This window comes from Pelecanus crispus, chromosome 12 (genome assembly GCF_030463565.1).
Source record: "Pelecanus crispus isolate bPelCri1 chromosome 12, bPelCri1.pri, whole genome shotgun sequence".
In the NCBI taxonomy this organism is placed as follows: Eukaryota; Metazoa; Chordata; class Aves; order Pelecaniformes; family Pelecanidae; genus Pelecanus; species Pelecanus crispus.
The window spans coordinates 9,144,815-9,165,039 of NC_134654.1; the positions used below are offsets into that span (position 1 = coordinate 9,144,815).

The following is a 20,225-nucleotide window of genomic DNA, read 5'->3' on the forward strand; positions in this document are numbered from 1 at the left end:
GTTTGGAAGTTAATACTGCATTCCAGTGAACCAAGCCATTGGTGTCCTGTGCAATTGTGGATGTAGAATTCTGCTGTCTACAGGATTCAAGTGTAACCATTTGTTAAGTGTATTGAAGGTGTGTCCTTTATGAAGAAAGTGTTCCAAATTAAAAAAAAAAAAAAAAAAAGCTGCTGAAGTGTGTGCGCTTCTCTGGTCTTTCTACTCTGCCTTCTGCCACAGGCCTCCCCTACAGTAACCATGCCATGGACCAAGGGTAGAAGTCATCTCCCAGAGCAACCCCAGGCAGCTTTCTGAAGGAAGTAGCAAAACCTTCCCACACTACTGAGCTAGCTGTAAGTATTAATTACACTATAACATACTTAAGGTTTAAAATACCTGTGGTACAGTCTCCTTCCCAGGAGAAAAGCAAAAAAAATCACAGCATGTAAGGACTCTTATCAAAAGTATTTTATTTCACAGTCCATCTTTACAAAATCGTAAGTAAAAGGCATATTGTTCAACATACAAATGTTAAATATACAAGGGGAAATACCAGGGAAAATTAAAGCTCGTCCAGCCTTTCAGTGTAGGTTCCTCATCGTGGACGTGTTAGAAGTTCACGTGGCTTCTGATGTCATTGATCTGTTTTACCATTTCCCTTATGTGTTCTCCCCTTCAAGAAAAATAAATTCAAGTCAAAAAGGCTGCAAGTCATTTTTGCTCAAGATTAATCAGGAAGGAAAATACTTAATACGGTAGAAGCAGAGAATGGGAGCACTGTTGCAAGTCATTTTGCTCATGATAGGCTGGATACAGACTGCCAAAAGATCCTTGGGCAAAAAGGAGACTTAAAACTAAATCTGCTTTAATAGCAGTATAAGATGGCCAGTGCTACTGTCACAAGCTGGCATGCTTCATGCTTCAGACCATCTCAACAAGCTCCAGCTGGTGCATCAGTCAGCCCCCCATGCAGCACAGCGGTTAAATGATACCCTGGAAACTTGACTAGAATTGCTTATGGAAGTGCCAGGGCTTGAATTCTACAGGAGGATCCAAGCTTTAACTTACTCTTCTTTCAGGACAGTTTGTATGCACTTGCTCTGGTAGGCACTGAGGGTGATGCTGGGTTTTCGGGGGCTGGTACCCTTTTCCATCTTTTTCTGCTGGTATTCTTTTTTCATTTTAACCTAGAAGTCATGTACAAAAAGAAGACCCCAGTCAGTGTTGGTACTGCCTGCCAACTGCTGTGTCATACTGCAATAAATTCCGATTCTTTTTAGGTTAAAACCTGCTTGCTTTTGCACACTTCCTCCTACGAAGAGAAAGCTAGCACTAAGTCCGAGGAAGGTGTGTAGACTTTCTTAGGATTTATACTGATTTGCAGAGGTTCTGTCTGTATTACTAACAAGGATCACAAGATTGAGTGTCGCTAATTTAACAGAAGTACAAAGTTGCTCTACTGGAAGGACAGTATTTTATCAGCACTATCATTAGGTGCAAGTGAGATGTTGTCAACAAATTATCTGGCTGGTAGGTGGTTATCTCACCTGTCTGATAGCATTGCTCAAGTGCTGCAGCTGGTCATGTATTGTCTGCAATTCTTTCTTCATATCTTTTTCACTGTCTGATAGAACAGGAAGCTGAGAGTGGAAACTCCGAAGTACTTTCTTCATCCTTCATGTACAAAGCAAGAAATGTTGCTGAATTAACTTAACCTTACTAGACCAGTTATGCTAAGACACCAAGAGTCTTGCACTTCTGTCACTCTTCCTAAGTCTTAGGGTCTCAAGACCCGTCTTTCTGCTAGTCTCATGTAGTATTTCTGAACAGCAAGCTGACTCAGTCCGGAGTAGGACTGAAAAATCACTACTGAGCCCCAACAAAGAGGATTTCAGAAGCCCAGTCTTCTAACAAACCAGGCAGGGCGGCACTTCCTGCCCACTCTGTTCTACCACACTTGCAAGGTTCTGTACAACAGTGATCTGTGATGAAACAGAGTGTAGTTTACACTCACCTGTTCATAATATCTTCTTGCTTCTCTTTGGCTTCCTCATACTTGTCAGCCAAGCGCTCAGCCATTTCCCGCAAACTTTTCCTTTATGCAAGTGAGAAATGTTTATTTACTTTACATTGACATGCAAGGGGGTCTGTATGTAGAAGCAGGACAAGGAGCCTGAAAAAGCAAGCTGGAGCAGGGGGTGAACCTACATGCTTAATTATAGCTGGAAATGTATTTGCTTCTCACTTGTTTCACACAAGACCCTGCATAAAGTACTTTTTGTACAAAGGTCCGTCATTCCTGAGGTTTGACTTGATAAAAGCAGACAGATTATACTCACCTTTCCTCTCGACAGTAATTAAGATCTTCCAGTTGTTTCTTCTTCTGTCCCCACAGTAGCTTCACTCTTAAAATACATACATACATAAAATCAAACTGCCCACAGCAACAATCCAGTTGAATCACGATTTAGGCCACACAGAAAATACAACAGAAGTGATTAATGCTCCTGGGAGTATTTATTTATGTCTTTAGACATAAATACTAAAGTGTATGTATTTATTTATTATTTATCTAAATAAATCTCTGTATTTATTTATGTCTTTGTTATTTATCTGAAGTCTTTAGACACTGAAAAATGGGCACTTCATCCTAACTTTATAATATAAATAACTATAATTTGAAAAAGCAGAGACTTATTTAATGCAAGTTTCCTTTTAGCAGCTTTGTCAGGATTATTGCTGAGGTCAAAGGATTTCCTGCCCACCCACAGGCACAGGCAGACTGGCAACAGCAAGAGAGAAGTATTTTGTGTGTGTGTGTTTACTTTTTCCTTTTTTTTTTTTTTTTTTCTTCCTTTCCCCTGTGAGCCACTATAGAGATCAAGTATAATGCTCATACCTGCTTTCCCTGGTAACTCAGTTTTCAGTTCTGGTACTCTGTTAGTCTTACACGAGTACATTTTATTCATTTACAAGGGTTAGTCCAGCAGAGTAGTGCTTGGTACTTAGTGATGTTGTTTCACAGAGACATTGTACAGCAGTTATTTATGAGGAGGTTTTTTTTTTTTCTTACCTTTGCTGAATTTCCTCTTTTGCCAGATCTTGTTTCAGTATATATTCCTCTCTGAATACTTGTGTGGCTCTGCTAAGAAGCTGAAGGCATTCTTCAGGGGGAGGAGCAGCATCTTTATCAGCAGACCTTCAGAATGAGACACAGGTTTTTGCAATCTTACTCTAACATCTTCCTTTGAAAGGCTAAGCCACTTACAATATTTATGGATTTATGGAACTGTATTTATTTACAGTTATGAATGTGAGGGACTGTAATTAAATCCCTTTGCTGTAAATCACTTTTCTTTTATAAGGAAATCCCAAGTTATCTGAAGATACTCAGAACCCAATGGGACAAGCGATGGATGAGCAACCTAATGGGCTGCAGTCAGCCCTGCTTTGAGCAGGGGACTGGAGCAAGATGATCCCCCTCCCAACCTACATCGTTACCTGATCTGATGCCATCCCTGCATGGACAGAGAGGCGCAAGTGGGTGAGGGAGCTGCACCCCCATTATTGTTATGTCCAAGCTAACGTGCTGTTCAGTCAGGAGCTGATGAACACACAGTGTTCCCGAGAGTCTTCCCTCTTCAGGTCCCCTAGGAAAACATATTTGCTTACTTCAGAAGCAAGGGATTGGCAGAACTGCGCTGCAGGATGCTTCGGATATGCTTCTCAAATGAATGCTGTGACTCAGCCAGGATACGGAGAGGGGAAACGGCAACATCTTTGTCTTCTCTGGTACACAGTAGGGGAGGGGATGCAGGATGGACTGTACTTCTACCAAAGAACATCAAATTGGAGAACACATTTTAAACCAGAAAAATTTGAACTACATCAGAGTTTAAATGGTAGTTAAAACAAAGGGCTGACTTAATGCATTACAGCAGTAAGTCAGAAGTGTTCCAAGAGAAAATATTTCAATTATGTGGTAAATCCAGCTCTATGCAAGCTGCTCACATCCCCACATACTTCTGTTTGGCCACAGCTGAAACTAGCAAGAATCATAAATATTCTTTTACTTAAGAAAGTTCCATAACAAGGCAAGCAAGCACTCAAACGGCAGAATAACCTGCTTTTCAAAGCAGCCTAAAGCAATTTAAGAATGCACATTTTTTTTTCCCCTTTCATGCAAATGTAATCTTGGTGCCCATTAAGAATCTCTATACTACTGTCTGTAAAAAAAATTCTGATTTGCCCATTCCCTCATTATAAAAATGAAGAAAAAAAACCCCAACGTCAAGAACCTTTTGATGCAACTCTTGTTCTAATACTCATTAAAAGTGATATAGATTAATTATATACCCTACAAACACCTTATCATGCTTAAGTACTCAGCTAGAAGGTGAACTTCATTGTGTGTCATAAGAGGTGCAGAAGTCTGCGGTGAAAGGATCAGGAGAAGAAGAATAAAAAAATAATATCCAGAGATCCTTTTCATGCAACAGTCCATGGATTTCAAACCAATTAACAACCACATACAAGAGAGGCCTTGTAATACACTCATAGGTGTTTGTGATGCAGATCATTGTGGGCCCCAGGATGTCAGAAACGATCCAAAATCCTCTAATCGGAGCAGGCTGCCTGAAGGGAAGAAAACACAAGAATTACCCGGTCAAAAAAGTTCTTTGTTCCTGAAGTTGTGTGCAAGTTCACTCTTTTGGAAGAGCTCTCGCTATAGCAAGGGGCCTAAGCCAGACACCTTTCACTAAGCTAAGAACCACTCCCTGGAATGAGTCCTGCAAAATAATTATTCTCATACCACACAGTCTGACTAACAGTCAGATGTACCAGGACAAATTCATCCATCCTGGGAGAAGGAGCACTTGTATAACTTAACTGTGAAACAGAAGCAAAATCTGCAGTGACCCAGGAAATGTTACCCGCTTCCAGTGCATGGCACAGACTTCCTCAGGAGAGAACACAGGTGGTCTGCGTACCACCCTTTTGCTCCAAATGTCCTCTCCCCAAGTAACTACTACCACCACTGGAGAGTCACCATCTATGCTAGCTTAGATGATCTATTAGTAATTTTTTTTTTTGTATTTAATTATGTTTAATACACAGCATTCTGTAGAAATTAATAGGCCTTATAAAAGTGAGGAAATAAAGCAGACAAATAAGTATTACATAGCCCAGGAAATGGTGCCCCTTAAGCCTGACTAAGCTACCTCAGGAGCCCAAAAGAAATCACATGTTCTTTGAAGGCATTGTTTGATCTTTAACAAGCAGATAAAAGGAACATGTCAGCATTCAAGACTCTTAGCCAAATCAAGCCTCAGAGCTGTCCTGGGTCAGGCAAATGGAAGTGAAAATTTCTGCTAGTTTGATAGATGATTTTCAGACAGTAACACAGGAATTTAGCTTACTTTCCTAACTGTGGATTAAGAACCTGATGCACAAATTGCTTATTTGTATTATTTGAATTCTGTTGAGCTGACTTCACTATTTTTAATGGCACAAATGCAGCAAAAGAGGGCAAATAATAAATATTTTCCAGAGCAACTCACAGATTCGGAAGCAGTAGAAGGGGTTTGGTTTTTACCTGCATGGCAATGGTTTTGTACAAAGAATATGTTCAACAAAGCACTTCTGTTCTGCTCCCAACTCTTGTAAACTGTCTTTGTCTTCTTCATCTACAAAGAGATTTGTCACAATGCATGAGATCCACTTTGCAGGGTACAGGATTCTCAGTATTACACACATCGACCAACTTGTTACTAGCAAACTGTAGGTGTTTGGATAGTAATCTCTTCCCTCTACATGCAATAGAGTCTCACCACTCACCTGAACCAAGGAATTTGTGCAGTTTATTGATCCATGTCAACCCCACGCTATGGACACCAGCTTCGTGTGTGCAGTGGTATCGAGAGGGACATTTTGGATCTGAAATTTAAACAGCAAATGTAGGAGAAGGCACTGAACTGAGAAAAAACTCATCCTTCAAACCTGCATTGTTGAAGATGTGTATCAACTTATTATCCAGTCAGGTCAGCATTAACATCTTGTTGCAAGTACTAACTCATCCCCATCCAAAAATTGAGCTAGATGCGTTAGCCACATTATTAGAGTTTTGCATAAAATTAAATTACATTTGAAATACCTGATGGTTTTTAACTATTCCTGTCACACCACACCTGTATCAATCCACTAGATGTTAAAGGGAAGATCAGTTAAAGCCAGCAGACCAGCATTCTGACAAGCTGCTTGTTCAGAAAAACCCAAGCACTTTGTCCTACCCAGCCTTCTGCCCAACAATGACATCCCCACAGCACCTGCTTACATATGTTGGTCATCACAGATGCAACAACTTCTACTTCATAATCCGCAGCTGAAAGAATTTAGTATTATGTGACCATATGTAACCTGCCCTTCAGTAAGCACTAAAGCACCTCCCAGGCTTGCTCTTTCCACAGCTTTATTGAAGACATCAGGCAAATCCTTATTCTAATACCACTCTTTGACACCAATGATAATTTGTAAATAGCTCAATCTTAAGTTCATGAAATAAAGCAAATAAAAGCCAACAAGCTGAATGACAGCCCTACCTCGATGCAATTTGATTGGGCAAGAGAAATCAGACTCCAAAGGCTCTTCTTCATCTCCTGATGCCAGTTTCAGTGCAAGTTCCAGCTCAACACATTCAAACACATACAGGGATGGAATAAGATCAGATCTTGGGTCCCATGACTTTTCTGACTGTAAAGAGCATTGAAGTCTTCTGTTGGACATCATTTAAACAGAAATACCAACACAAACAACATCAGGAAAGAGTTACATAATATAGGCAAGAGTATTAATTGTTAGGGAAGGTTCAAGTCTAATTTTTTTTACTTAAGTTTCTCTCAGAAACATGATTTCTTCTTAGAAGAGCCTCTTCAAAATAGCTCATAGTAAGTTTGATCAAAAACTGATATACCTGTAGGATACACAGAGCTGACATGTAAAATAAAAATCACCAGGGAATCACAGGGACTGACTGGAATAGGAGGAAGACTCACTACCTCATTATAAAAGAATGCAGCTTTGGCACTTGGCATTCACTTCCTGGCATCCTGCCATCTTGCAGCCAGGAACATTGACTAAAGAAACAAAAATACATATAGAAAAAAACAAGACAAGGTACCTGCTCATCATCCTCTTCTCCATCCAGTACCACACAGTGATAAAGCATTCCCGACTCAGTGGCAATCACCAGAATGTTTGGAACACAAGGCAGGCAAAGGACAGCACAGGCATCATAGCCGTAGTTATCTTCCGCAGCAGGGTGCATGGGCAGAGGGCCAAGCAGCTTGCCAAGACTTCCAGTGCTGGAATAAAGATCACAACACAAGGTGTGGAAGGAGAGTTCCCCATGGCTGCCTGTGGGAGTTTGTTGGACACTAGCTACAAAATAAAGATGATGTTAAAAAAAAAAAAAAAAAACCACCCAAAACCCAATGGTTTGGAGTTCTGTTTAATTTCCATTAGACAGTAGCAACCCAGACTTCTGCAGATTAAGAGCCTGCACTACACCTACTTGATGGAGATCTCGCAAAAGAAATTGCAGCTCAGTAATAAGGTTTTATGCTTTGAAAGCAACCAAGCCACGTTTCAACAAATTCAAGAGGAAACATTTTCATACAAGAACACAAAGTACTCACAGAAAACTCAAGTTAATTATCTTTATCACTTAATTGTTTTCTTGCTTAATAAAGCATGTTACAAGCAGCATTTTGTGGCCTGGAAGTTCTCTAGGTAGAACTTTTCAAGGATGAAGCCTATTTCATTGCCTACAGAGAGGATCTGCTGAAAGCTGCATCATTTCTCATGCGGATGCAAACAGTGCTCTTTCTAACCTAAATACCACACATTTTAATATTCAGTTACACTAGATCTAGCTTGTAAGTTTTCCACCATCTTCTCGGATTTCTGAAGCGATTTTTTCTTGTATCGTGTTTATATTCTTGATTCATATTCTTGACCTTTCATTACGGAACATGCCTGCAAACCTCTATGACCTTAAAAATATTTCTTTTCCTAAGATACCACTGGCTCTTTCAGCCTCATCCAAAGCTAAGAATGTCTGCACTGTGAACTGAAGGCCCCAAAATACACCTAACAAACAGCCTTAGACCCATGGATCTTTTAGCAGTCCAGTGTCTCCATTTTGAATTTCTGATTGTTAACAATGGACAGTGGATTCTCAGCAGTGCAAACTGCACCCTTAATGTCTGGATGAAAAAGGATGACACGCTATTCTTGGATTTCAGTCTATTAGCACTGCCACAAAGAGAGAAAACAGGCTGCAATATAATAAAATTCAGCCCAGCCTCCATTACAGAGTCCGAGCCAAGCCGAGAGATGGCTCTCCAACCCTAACATTGCACAAACATACAAGCGCCCCATGAAACCTGTGGATGAATGCAAGCCTACCTCTGTAGCAGGCTGATATAGGTGAGGAATGTCTCTCCATTTTCATATAAAATGTAAAGCGGGTAGGCCAACACTTCTTCACTCCCTCGCTGTCCAAGAATGTTCTTTGGGACCGGCACTAGCGGGCCGAAGTCAAATGCCACCGCAGTTTCTCCCAGCGATGCTGTATAGGCTCTCCTAGGGACAAGTCAGAACAAGAACTGAAGTCAGCAGTGATTGTGGGAACACGTGTGTTTAACTAGGTCCATCGGTAAGTGCTGACAAATTACTGCTAAACACCTGCCCATCAGTCCCCTGACATACGCTATTTTCAGCAGCAAAAGCATGCAAGTAACATCCTTCTTATGGCACCTCATTTCTGCAATACACCCACCAGCCAGCCCCGTTTCACAGGACAGAAGAGAAAGGTGTACTGGCATTTCCTGTGTAGTGCATCAGTCTGTGACTTGACTAGTAGAGACCCTCAAGTTCTTCCTTTCCAACTAGGCCAAGAGGGAAATAACAAGATGATCTATTTTCTGCATTCCCCACTCAAAAAGCCCTCCTTAACCCCATCTTAAAGACAATGTGTATTTTTCAAATGACTACTCTGACAAACTCTTGACTGTACAGTTTGTTACCACTTTCTTTTAGAAGGATGGGAAAAGAGAAAAAAAAGTGCAGTTACTGTGCTAGGAAGAAGTCCTAGCACTGAAGAACTCCGTGAAAAAAAATCACATCAGATTTTCAGGTAGATTTATCACTTATTCATTAAAAGCAGAACTGAGAATACAAAGCTTATTCTGTCAAAAGCATTTCAAAATACAAGAAGCCACACAAACCCTTTTTTGATTGTAAGAGTCTCCTCCTCAGTGTCTGAAAGAGCAATCACTTTGATGGGTGTATGAGGTACCTTCAGACTGTAAAACCTAGAGGAAAGAAACAGCAGCAGTGTTCATTCAGCTGGCAGTGTTGCACATGTCCCTGCTGATGCAGGAACATCAAATGCTATCAGTCTGAAGTTTCTCCCATTCTGTTTTTTATTGGTAATCCTGGTAAGAATGGCAGGACGCAAATATCTAGACTCAAGACTAGCTATGAAAAAAAATACTTAGACAATCAACTACAAACAAGTTTTACCTTATAGTGTTATCTGAAGTCAAGAGCACAATATGGGGCTCTAATGTCTCACAGGGATACCAGGCAGCATGCTTTAAAGTCAAAGATGTTGAGCTGGTGAAGAACCTTTCCGCAATAGGAATAGTGCTGAAATACAGAGCAGAAATATGCACTGTTACAAGAAACACAGAAGTTACTTCTAAAGGGAACTGGGGGCAAGAGGAACTAGAAACCAAATTAAAAGGTTTTAAAGTCATTAGCCGTACTATTCTTAAACTTGGAGGGACAGCTTTAGCTTGCAGCCGTTTGTTATTTCCATCTGAACATGTGCTTTTAGCTACCACAGCTAAAAGACCCCAGAAAGGCGAGAGAGTACTACACAGGAGCACCTTGCTCCTCAGCATTTGCAACAAGCTTAGACGGTCATTTATTTGGGTCAAACAATCAGCAAGTCCCTGAGCCAAAATAACTTCATTTGTGATTGTCCCCACAGCCCCAACGCAACCAAAGTCTTCCGTATCGGTGTGGCCCCCGAGAGAGGAGAGGCTGTCGAGGAACGATGGCACAAGAAGAATGTCGCTGACCGCCTGAGGTCTCACCCACCTACAGTTCACCGTGGATTTCCCACCTTCAAACTCTGAATTCTTCCCCCAGCGTTTAGGCAGCTCCAGCACCATGAGCCCCTTCGTACCGATGAGTGCTACATGATGCTGCGTGGGGCTTAACAGCGTCTGATAAACCTCAAAAAGGGGCGGGTTTATGCAGAGAAGGGTCTGAAAATACAAATATTACAGTTAAGCGCAAGGCGTCAGAAGCGCCGACAGAAGCAGGGCACGTCTTCACTTTGGACGGCGACTGAGGCAACGGCCACAGGGCGCGGGGCGAGGCAGAAGCTTGCCTCCAGCCAGGGCAAGCGCCAAGCCGACGGGCTCCCTGAGGAAAGCCCCACCGAGACGGGCTGGCGGGTAACTGCCCGGCCGGGGGCCTTCGGGGACGGGCCGCCCTCAGCCCCGCTGCCGGCGCGGCCCCCCCTCCCCGCCACGGTCCCCTCACGACCGCCCGCCGGTCCCTCTCGGCGCCCGCCGCCGGGGCCGGGCCCCACCTGGTAACGGCCGAGCCCGGCGGCGTCGGGCCCGCCGAGGCGGCGGAGGCCGATGGTGTGGAGGGCGCTGCGCTCGCCGTCCCAGAGCAAGAGGTCGCCGTCGAGGCCGAAGAGGAGGTTGCGGATGAGCGGCGGGCGCGCGGCGGCGGCGGGGGCGCGCTCGCGGAGGCGGCTCAGCACCGCGTGCTGCGGCAGGGCCGCGCGCCACTGCTCCGCCGGGCCCCACTCGGCCGCCATCGCCGCCGCGCAGCCGCCGCGCGACCGCGGCGTCACCGCCCGCGCCGCCGGGGGGCGGGGCCGCGCCCCCTCCGCGCCGGGGCTACGTCGCCCGGCGCGCCCCGCGGCGAGGGAGCGGCGCGCGATGGAGGCGGCGCGGCGGCGGCACCGGGCGCGCTACAAGAGCCCGGCCGCGCCGCCCTGGAGGGAGGCCTACCGCCGCGTGAGTGGGGGCGGGGGGCGCCGCCCGCTCCGTGGGCTCCGCTTCGCCGCCCAGCCCGGGGAGCGCTCCGCGGGGGAGCCGCGGCCCGTCCCAAACCCTCCCCGCGAGGGCCCGGCGCTGCCTTGGCGCCGCTGGCCGAGCCCGGCCCCCGGCAGGAGCTGCCACCCCGCTCCCGTGCAAGCCCGCCGGGATGCGGCCGCCCTGGGGCCCCGTCTCCCGCCCGGGGGGGGGACCCGTCCCCCGCCCCGGCGGCCCCGTCTGTCTCTCCCGCCCCGGGGGGCCCCGTCTCCCGCCCCGGCGCGGCGCTGACGGGCTCCGTGTGTCTGTCCCCCCCAGCGCTGCGTGGAGAGGCTGAGGAGCAGCCGGGCGAAGCTGCTGGACCGGTACCGCCAGGCCGGGCAGCGGGCGCACGGCCCGGCCATGGGCGCGCTGCTGGTGCAGGAGGTGATGGAGCAGGAGTGGCAGACGCTGCAGGCCGCGCAGGAGAGCCTGCCGGCCCTGCGGGGAAAGGCGGCCATGGCGCAGGTCGGTACGTGCGGCGCTCTCGGGCCGGGGCGTTCGCCAGCGCCCGTGCATCGAATCCGGCTCTCGCAGCTGTAACTTCAGGCGCTCGCCGGTTGTAGTTGGCAAAACGCGGAGCGTCCGGCTTTCCCGCTTCCGCAGCTAGCGCGGGGTGTCGTGCCGTGGGAGCGCTGGCCTTTGGGCCCGCGAGCGGGGAACTTCCCTGTGTCCTTGACAAACTGCGTGTGAATCGTGGCAGAGGGTGGGTGCCTCGTCTGTGGTTTTTGGAGCTGGTCTGCCACTCGCCACTCCCGGGAGCGGGAGTGGAACTTCAATAAAAAGCAAGTTCTTGGACAGGCTGTGCTCTGATCCGTGGTGGCTGGCTTTGCACAGGTGGTTATAGTATAGATTGCTTTCCACAGCGCGTGCTTTTGCACGTACGGAGATTTACCAGATAGAATAAGCAGGGTGAATTTATGTGGCAGCGACAGCTCAGTCAGGTGCTGGAAATTAAGTGAGAAAGTAGCCAGAATGGGAGAATTACTGACTGATGCGTCTTTCAGATGCTAGAGGACCCCGATGAGCTAGCAGTACTGGAAGAGATCCAACAGGAATTGATCTTGCAAGGTAATTTCTTTACACGTTTTCTGACTCCTTTCGACTTTCTAGTAATCCAGGCTAGCTGAGGCTGCACTCCTTGGTTCTCGTAGACCATGTGATATGGAAGAGCCTCCTTAGAAATCTCTGTGGCCTCTCTAATGCATCAAGACCCTTTTTGACAGTTTTAAGTGGCATTTTAAGGTCTGCTAGTAAGAGAGACCAGAGAAACAGGACTGAGGTGTTTGGGGGCTGTAGGAACCTGTATAAATCAATACAGAATGTTTCTAAATTGTTGGTTGGAAAGTGGAAAGTCACCCACTTGAGACCGGCTAAAGATTGAGCCATAGGAAAAACTGGATTAACAGGAATGATTTCAAGCGTAGAAATCTGATCCAAAGAAAGAAAAGTTCAGAAACTGGTGGCTGCCCTGGCCTCCGTCTGCCCAGCAGCTTCACGTGTGCTGCTCTGTCTTCAGTTCATAACAGACATGTGAGGGTATTTCGCTGTGTTATTGCAGAACAGTCGGTTATAGAAGAGTACGAGCGAAGTCTGCAGTTTGATGAAGAATGTCTCAACGCAATGCTTGATGGCTTGGATGCCAGCGACAAGGTCATCTGCCCAGTGTGTAGAAAGTAAGAAAGCCCTTGGCACTGGAATGAGCTTCTCCACTCCCCTACAGCAGTTTGGGCTTAGAAACAGGCAAAAGCAGCGGGCAAAAAGGCTGCTGTGTTAATTTCAACAAAATCAAAAAACCTCAGCAATGATCTCCTAAATCTAAGAGCTTTTTTTGCTAAAATCTACCTTTGTTGTGTTTGTTGTGATGGTGCTCAGTGTATGCTCTTTCTAGGAATAACCTGACTGTGACGAATCACTTGGTTTTTTGCCAGTGTGGCTTATACATCAGCACGCAGGTAAGCTGCATTGTGAGTAACGTGTTAAATGTGACATCTTAAGTCTGCTGCTGCAAAGAGGCAGTTTTAAGCTACAGACAGCAACTTAAGTGTAAGATTTCTTGTAACCCCATTTTTCTCAGGATATGACAGAAGGGAAGCTTCGGTCACTTCTAGAAAACACTGTAACAGAGCACAGTCACAGGTGCTTTCATAACCCAGAGTTCACAGTGACCAGCGGAATGGAGGAGGAAGCCAGTCTTCTCATGAGCTGTCCGGTGAGTCTAAATGTCAAGGTCCTGGAAGGGATCTGTGCTTGGATCCACATCTCAATTACATGGGCAGAAACCACAAGTCCATTGATCCCAGAGGTTTGTGTTGCTGTTTTTCCACAAACTTCCTCGGAAATGTTTTTACTTTTGACCGCCAGTAACTGTAAAAGGAAGAGCCAAATTACGCACCTTAACTGCTGGATTAGAGAATCTTTGACCTGTCAAACTTAGTGCCTTACCTTTCTCACACTGTAGCCAACCACTTCCAAGTTTTGTGTGGAGCATCTATTCAGATAAGTGGTTCATGAAGAAAAGTTTTAAAAATTACTTCAGTTTAAGCCTCCTCAAAAGGCTCGCCCATACCTCTTAGAAAACACGTACCGTCCTTTTGGCTTAAGCTACAGCTAGCAAGTTCTTAGCTTTGCTGCTTAAGTAAAATCACTGTGTGTACCTACATGGTGAGGATAGTGTTAGGAGCAGAGCATGTCAAATGGTTTTTGAACATTAATAAATCATTTTGTACATTGCTATAGCTTCTCTGTTCAACTTACCTTTGTAAAGGTCTGTGACTCCTGGACGATTCTCCTGTAAATTGATTCGTCTGCTGCTTTTTGACTGGAAGCACTTCAAGACTAAAAATCCACCCAGAGCTGCTAGTATTTTTATGTATATATTTGTAACTGCTGTGTTATAAAGATACTTGAAAAGGCAGTCGTACTGCCTTGACCTGCACTTTTGATGGCACAGTGTATGTTTTGAAATAAATATACTTAGTTCATTTCAGCCTTTGTGTTGTCTTTCTTTAGTAATGCATCGGTGATCTCACAGCTCACCTTGGACTTCAGCTTTGGTTTCTGTTTAAACTTAGTATGACCTTCTGGTAACAACTGGAGACACGGATTTGAGTAGGAGACTGCAGCTGCTGCCCTGCAGCACTGCCTTTGACACCAGCATCCTTCTGTTGGAACTAAGTGCTACAGCCTCCCTGCGGTATTTTTCCAAAACAGCTCCTCAAACAACATTTAGGACCCTGAATTCTATTCCCTAACACATAGACAGGCAAGGCTTCTCGAATGGGATTCACATTCATAATTAGCACTGCTTGGCCAGCGAACTTCCTACAGACACAGCTATGCTGGCAGAAGGGCACAGCACGTGTTTGGAGGTGCTGGAATAGCCCTCCCCGGAGAAAAGGCTGGGCCAGCCCACACCATTGCAGCAGCAACAGCCCTGCAGGCAGCCGTATTAACACTGGCTCAGGCACAGACAAACACTAGCATAATTTTTATGGCAGCTCTTGCATCAGCAATGGTACAGCAGGAAGAAGAGAAACGACCAGTTTTCAGTGATATGTTGAACAGATTTTATTCTTCACATTCATTCTTAATTGTACAAAAACCACCAAGTAGGGCGAGGCAATTTCGGACCGTAATGTTAGAGAACTTGATCTGGGCTGCACCATAAATACAAATCCACAAATACAAGTGAGAATCCTCCTTCTCCCATGGTGTTCATTTCCAACTGCAAAGTTACTTACTCTCCATATCTGTTGTGAAGATATATTTGGGTATTGCTGGCTGAGCAGTGCTGTGGAATACCCACACTTGAAGATACATTTCCTAGCCTAACCTACTGACATTTGACAAAGCTTTTAAGGTCTTCAAGGAATTTAATGTACTCCTGGTGCTCCAGTGCGGTGCTGAGCTCTATTAACTCATCAGCAAACGTGTTGTCCACTCCTCGATCAGCCAGGAAATCCATTAAATGATCGTACAGAGCCTGGAAGCAATGAACAGGGAACTTCCTTAGCAGAGCACACCTGGGTAGGGGTTGCTTTTAAAATGTCCCACAGCAGTTGGCATTTCTTTCTCCCAGGAAGATCTGGCCTGACCCTCCCACGGGAGACCAGGCAGCACCCCATCCCCTCCTCTGTGGGCCTGGCCTTGGAGGGAAGGGGCTGTGGAACAGGTCACCCAAACTTGGTCCTATAAACCCAAACCCAGCATTTCAAACAGGCTGCGCTCTGGAGATGATCAACTGACCGTAGGAGTCAGCAGGTAACGTCTGTCAAAGATTACACATACCAATCTCTGCCTGTCCCCCCTATATAGTGCTATGGCCTTGGGGTGAATTGCTTTAACAGTGTCTGGAAAGGGTTATCTGATGCAAATATTTGTTTGAGAGACTAAATCTTTTAGAGTCATCAACACTTTTTTTTTCTTTTTAATCCTACTTAACTGTTGCAAATCCGACATATGTTAATGCTTGCATGCTCCCCCCCCTCGCTCCTCAGGAGAACAGATTCATTATTACTGCTTAGTACAGTAATGCTAATACCTGACATGCGTTTCTTGGGGGTTTGTTTGGGTTTTTTTGTTGGTTTTTTTTTTTTTTTTAACAGACCAGTATTACTGAGCAAATGATTAATTTTGGACTTCTGTAATCCGAGTAGATCACAAATAATACACATTTTTTAACTAGTTTTGTGTCTCAGTCAGAGAGGGGGGAAAAAAAAGCAGTGTGGGATGTTCTAGAGCAGACTAACCAATTTTAACGTGAATGCTTCCCAAAGAGAGATACACTCTAAGAGTCAAGTTTTAACCATATGATACACAGCCTCCAAATAAGATTAACCTTTTGAAAGCCTGATATTGAGAACATACAAGCAGATGCCCGATTCTTCGGCATACTAGTTTTTTGTGTCACAACTATAAAAACATACCTGGAAAACCCAGAAAACAAAGACACGTACATGTGGTATCTGATAAGCTACACTGTTAAACACATAGATCAAAAGATGTTTAAGCAAGTGTCAAAGCATCTCTAAAGTGTAGCATAGCTGCTAGGAAATCAAGCTATAAAGCCTGGAACAGAACAAGTTTCAACATGTTGGTCTCTGACTGCCAGTAATGCCACCAGCTCTGCACAGCCGCTGGGACCACGTAATTATCCTCAGTTTGCAACAGAACCGCTGTCTCATGACAAGCTGGGGCAGAGCAGAGGAATCCCCCATCTCAGACATCCCGGACAGGACTCATTCATAATTCAGGAGCAAAGGGACAGCCAGGCGAGATAAGCTGAAGTGCCCTCTGCAGCCTACGGCCGAGTTAGCAGCACTTACCCAGTCAAGGGAATCCGTATTGAGGGTGTAGTTGGTGTCCTTCCAATCCGATTCTCCAGTGGGCTGAAAGCTGACCTCCCGAATTGTGAAAATATCACTTTCTTCCTCTCCCTCTTGTCCAACCTGAAACAGAAGATGAGATGCAAGACATACGATTAGCTCTAACTACAGGGCCCTTTCAGCCACCTCATCCCAAAGCTAGGAATATTACACTGCAAGCAAAACCCCAAGACCGGTACGAAAGCTATGCCTCTCCCCTCTCAATGTGTGCCTGTGAAGACAAGCACACACATGCCCGAGAATGCAGAAAATCCCCTGAGAGGTCAGTCTACCAGCAACGACCTGATGTACATCAGCAGCCTGACTTTTATAAAGATGTAAAAACTATTCCGTGTGGTTCTAAATCTGTCTTCACAAGTCTGTCTAACCTTTGTCAGCTAGAACTGGCCGCACAGATGATCTGTTAAGGTTTACAAAATAAACCACGAAGATCAGTCTGAAGCAAAGCTCTCAATTTTATTCCCTTCCCCCCTTTTCTTTGTGACACCTCACAACAGTGAGATTCGCAAATTACTGACACACTGTATTAAATCTATCTTGTTTTGGCCATTCCTGTCTACCCGTCTCGAGCTGCTGTGCTGTTAAAGTTAAGCCATGCCTCCCTTCTCTAATGTAATTCAATAAACTGGCCAGTAAGCAGCCGATCAGAAACACCAGGTCAGGATGTGAGGAATGCAATGGAACATCTCCTCCTCAAAGAGTGTTCTCGGAAACACAAAGCCTTTTTTTTGTGTTTAAAAAAAAGAGAGAGGTAAGAGAGGACTACATTTTCTGCAAATTCAGAAAACCAACAGACTATAAAGAGCAGTTAGATTCAACAGCGCCACAATTACACTACAGTCAAGCGGGAATGCACAGCGAGTCCCAGCCCAGAGTTGGCTACGGCTGATGCACGACCACCTCGGTACCCACCTCGTCTTCGGGATAATGGCAGTCAAGAACAAGGGTCTGTTTTGTATCATCTTTTATTACTTCCACAACGAAGTTTGGAGTTGACGTAAGATCAGGCTAAATAAGAGAAAAGTTGCATCAGCATTGAAGTCCGAACAGGAGCCAAAGCGGTGACAGTACAGCCCAGCAACACAGCCCATCCAGCGCAGGCTGTTCCTGTCACCCTCTTTCTGGAGTCTCTGACCTGGCCAGAGCAACCCCAGCCTCCCCCAGCCTCGCCGACGGCCCTTCAGCCCCCCTGCTCTGCGGCTGGTCACACGGGTAACGCGGCAGCTGGGCGCATCTGCCAGCCCTGACAACCCAGAGAGCCCGCAGCTCCCCTGGATGGCTCCCTCCAAAGTGACAGCAACTGGGAACAGGCTCAGATTGAGATTGTTTTGATGGCAGGAGCTGCTCGTGCCTGCCCTCCTTCACGGAAGAAAGTTGGAAGGGCACAGAGACTGTCAAACACACGTACACGTGCACGGATCAAGCGCACTGCGCCTTCTCAGCAGACGCAGCAGGCCCGGGAAGGGAAGCAATGTGCAAGTGCCCGCAGTACTGTCCCACCCAGCTGAGTACAATGTGCTAGGATAAATACTACCATGCAGAAAATGCAAGTTGACTGCTACAGTGGAGCAGCTGCATTCCTGACTTGTTCAGCATCAGTGCCGCTGCAGATGAAGCCGTCTGCCTCAAATTACATTGCTCATTTACAGTTTTTACCGGTATTTTTACTAAGAGAGTTTTATTAAACAGGAGCGAGACCCTTCTGACCAACAAAACCACGCAAGTGAAAAGCTTTGCATTTCGCTGATGTTGCCTACCAGCACCGTGAGTTATGCTAGCAAAGTACAAAAGGCAGTATTTATTGCAGGGGGTTGCAAAGGCAAGAGATATCCGGGTTCCTCTCATTTCTCCTTGTGGAGCCCTCTCGCCCTGCTCTGCCTTTCTGCTGCAGAGAGGAGGGTCACAGCCAAGTGACAGCCAACCCCGAAAAATCTGCATTTTGTGACTTAATGTACCCAAACATCAAGTGAGGGGTGGGGGGAAAAAACCCCTAAGGCTTAAGGGCAAGGTTCTAACTTCCCTCTGTGTACCCATCACTGAAGTGCACGTCAAGACTGTTACCTCCTGCTCATCAGGTTTCTGCTCTTCTTGTGTTTCTTCATCGACTGAGGGTGGAATGCTGTTATTGATGTTGAACGTGACCGTTATCCTTCAAAAGAAACAGAAGCAGTTACTTCGAACACACTCAAAAAATACCCATCAACGTTTCTTCTATTTGAAGCTTTTGTGGCGGTGACAGCGTTACTGGCGTTGAATTTGCACACCGTGAACAAAACCAGGTATTGCAGCTGGAGTTTAAGGCGCACGCCTGCGCGAAGCTGGCTTCCTCCAACTGCCCTGGCGAGCGAGCGATTTTCAAGTTTTACCAGACTGAACTGTTATTTTTAATGCAGGAAGGTGGCGCGAAACTTTGTAACACACAATACAGTAGCAAACTTGCGTTTAAAAAAAGGAAAAGAAAAAAAAAAAAAAGGTGCCTCTAACCCGAGGCGGTAACGCGAAGAGCCGCTGCGACGTCCAGCTTGCAGAGACCGGACAGGCGGCAATAAAAGCGACAGGAGCGCAAGGAGAAAGCCGGTTCCCGTCACCTGCCCGCCCTGGCAGGGGCAGGGGCAGGGGCAGGGGCGCGCCCAGCCGAGCCCTCCCGCGGAGGGCACCTACCTCTCGCCGGCGACCTTCCGCACCAGCTTGGCCTCCGTGCCGTGCACCTCCAGCTCCCACCCCCCGGAGACCTGGGGCAGCGATTTGTGCTTCTGGATCTTCTTCTCCTCCTTGATCTCGTCCGTCAGGAACTGCGCGAAGGCTTTGTCACCTGCCGGGGATGGGGGGGGGGGGGGGGTGGTGTTAAGGAAGGGTCGTGTCGTGTGTCGTCGTGTCCCCCCCCCCACCGCACCACGTGCTGCCCGGGATGGGGGGGGCAGCGCACGTGCCCGCCTCGCGCCCCCCACGGCGGGAGCGCCCCGGCCCCTCCCCCCGCCCCCCCCACACCCCCCGCCCCCCGCTCACCCTCGGTGTGGAGGCCGCCGCAGCCGCAGGAGACGCCGCCGGCCGAGCCCCGCCGCGGGCGCAGCAGCGCCGCCCGCCACCCGCCGCCGCCCAGCTGCCAGAGGGAGCGCGCCAGGGGCGGCGCGGCGGCGGGCGGCGGCAGGAGGGCGCGGGGAGACGAGGAGGAGGAGGAGGAGGAGAGGAGGAGGAGGCGGCGGGGCGGGTGGCGCGGCGGCGGGCGCAGGGCGGCGGCGGCGCGCAGGGCCCGGGCGAGCAGCATGGTGCGGCGGGCGCAGGGCGGGGCGGGCAGAGGACACCGCCGGCCCCGGAACCGCCCGCCCCGCTTCCGGCCACAGCCGGGCCCGGCGGCCCCCGCGGCGGGGAGGGGCCGCGGGTTCGAGCCCCGGCCCCGGCGGGAGGGGAGGCGGCGACGGGCTCGCTCGCTCCGGTTTTAACTCACACCCAAAGAGCGAGGGTGAGGCTGCGGCACCGGGGAAGGCGCAGGGGAAGCCTCAGGGGCGTGGAACAAATGCGGGTGCCTCCCTCGACTGCAGCAAGAAAAAGCAGCGCAGAACGCGGTGGAGGCTCTAGGCCTGTGCATCGCCCTACTCCTTACTGGGATAGTCCGCTTTCTGGCAAGACCTCAACAGTTTACTCAAGAAAAAATGATTTTTTTTTTTTTTTTTATCCTTTAGCGATAAACATTGTA

At 47.2% G+C, this 20,225-nt stretch overlaps 3 protein-coding genes across 3 annotated transcripts; 1 reads left to right on the top strand and 2 right to left on the bottom strand.

Moving 5' to 3' along the window:
• Nucleotides 1-435: 435 nt before the first annotated feature.
• Nucleotides 436-10,885, bottom strand: NUP88 (nucleoporin 88). The gene is made up of 17 exons (XM_075719455.1): nucleotides 10,649-10,885; nucleotides 10,150-10,319; nucleotides 9,568-9,693; nucleotides 9,270-9,356; nucleotides 8,449-8,625; nucleotides 7,160-7,343; nucleotides 6,582-6,732; nucleotides 5,821-5,919; nucleotides 5,579-5,669; nucleotides 4,516-4,617; nucleotides 3,655-3,813; nucleotides 3,056-3,181; nucleotides 2,322-2,387; nucleotides 1,997-2,077; nucleotides 1,530-1,656; nucleotides 1,051-1,169; nucleotides 436-655 (listed from the first exon to the last, which is right to left on the bottom strand). The coding sequence occupies exons 1-17, from the start codon at nucleotides 10,883-10,885 to the stop codon at nucleotides 592-594; spliced, it is 2,166 nt and encodes a 721-aa protein (XP_075575570.1). The 3' UTR covers nucleotides 436-591.
• Nucleotides 10,886-11,009: 124 nt separating this feature from the next.
• On the top strand, nucleotides 11,010-13,975 carry RPAIN (RPA interacting protein). The gene is made up of 7 exons (XM_075720018.1): nucleotides 11,010-11,087; nucleotides 11,424-11,612; nucleotides 12,152-12,215; nucleotides 12,706-12,820; nucleotides 13,036-13,099; nucleotides 13,222-13,356; nucleotides 13,912-13,975. Exons 1-7 carry the CDS (start codon nucleotides 11,010-11,012, stop codon nucleotides 13,939-13,941), a joined length of 675 nt encoding a protein of 224 aa, XP_075576133.1. The 3' UTR covers nucleotides 13,942-13,975.
• A 742-nt stretch (nucleotides 13,976-14,717) lies between these two features.
• Nucleotides 14,718-19,796, bottom strand: C1QBP (complement C1q binding protein). Its single transcript, XM_075720014.1, has 6 exons — nucleotides 19,538-19,796; nucleotides 19,193-19,343; nucleotides 18,593-18,680; nucleotides 17,444-17,539; nucleotides 16,472-16,594; nucleotides 14,718-15,129 (listed from the first exon to the last, which is right to left on the bottom strand). The coding sequence occupies exons 1-6, from the start codon at nucleotides 19,794-19,796 to the stop codon at nucleotides 14,980-14,982; spliced, it is 867 nt and encodes a 288-aa protein (XP_075576129.1). The 3' UTR covers nucleotides 14,718-14,979.
• Nucleotides 19,797-20,225: the final 429 nt, after the last annotated feature.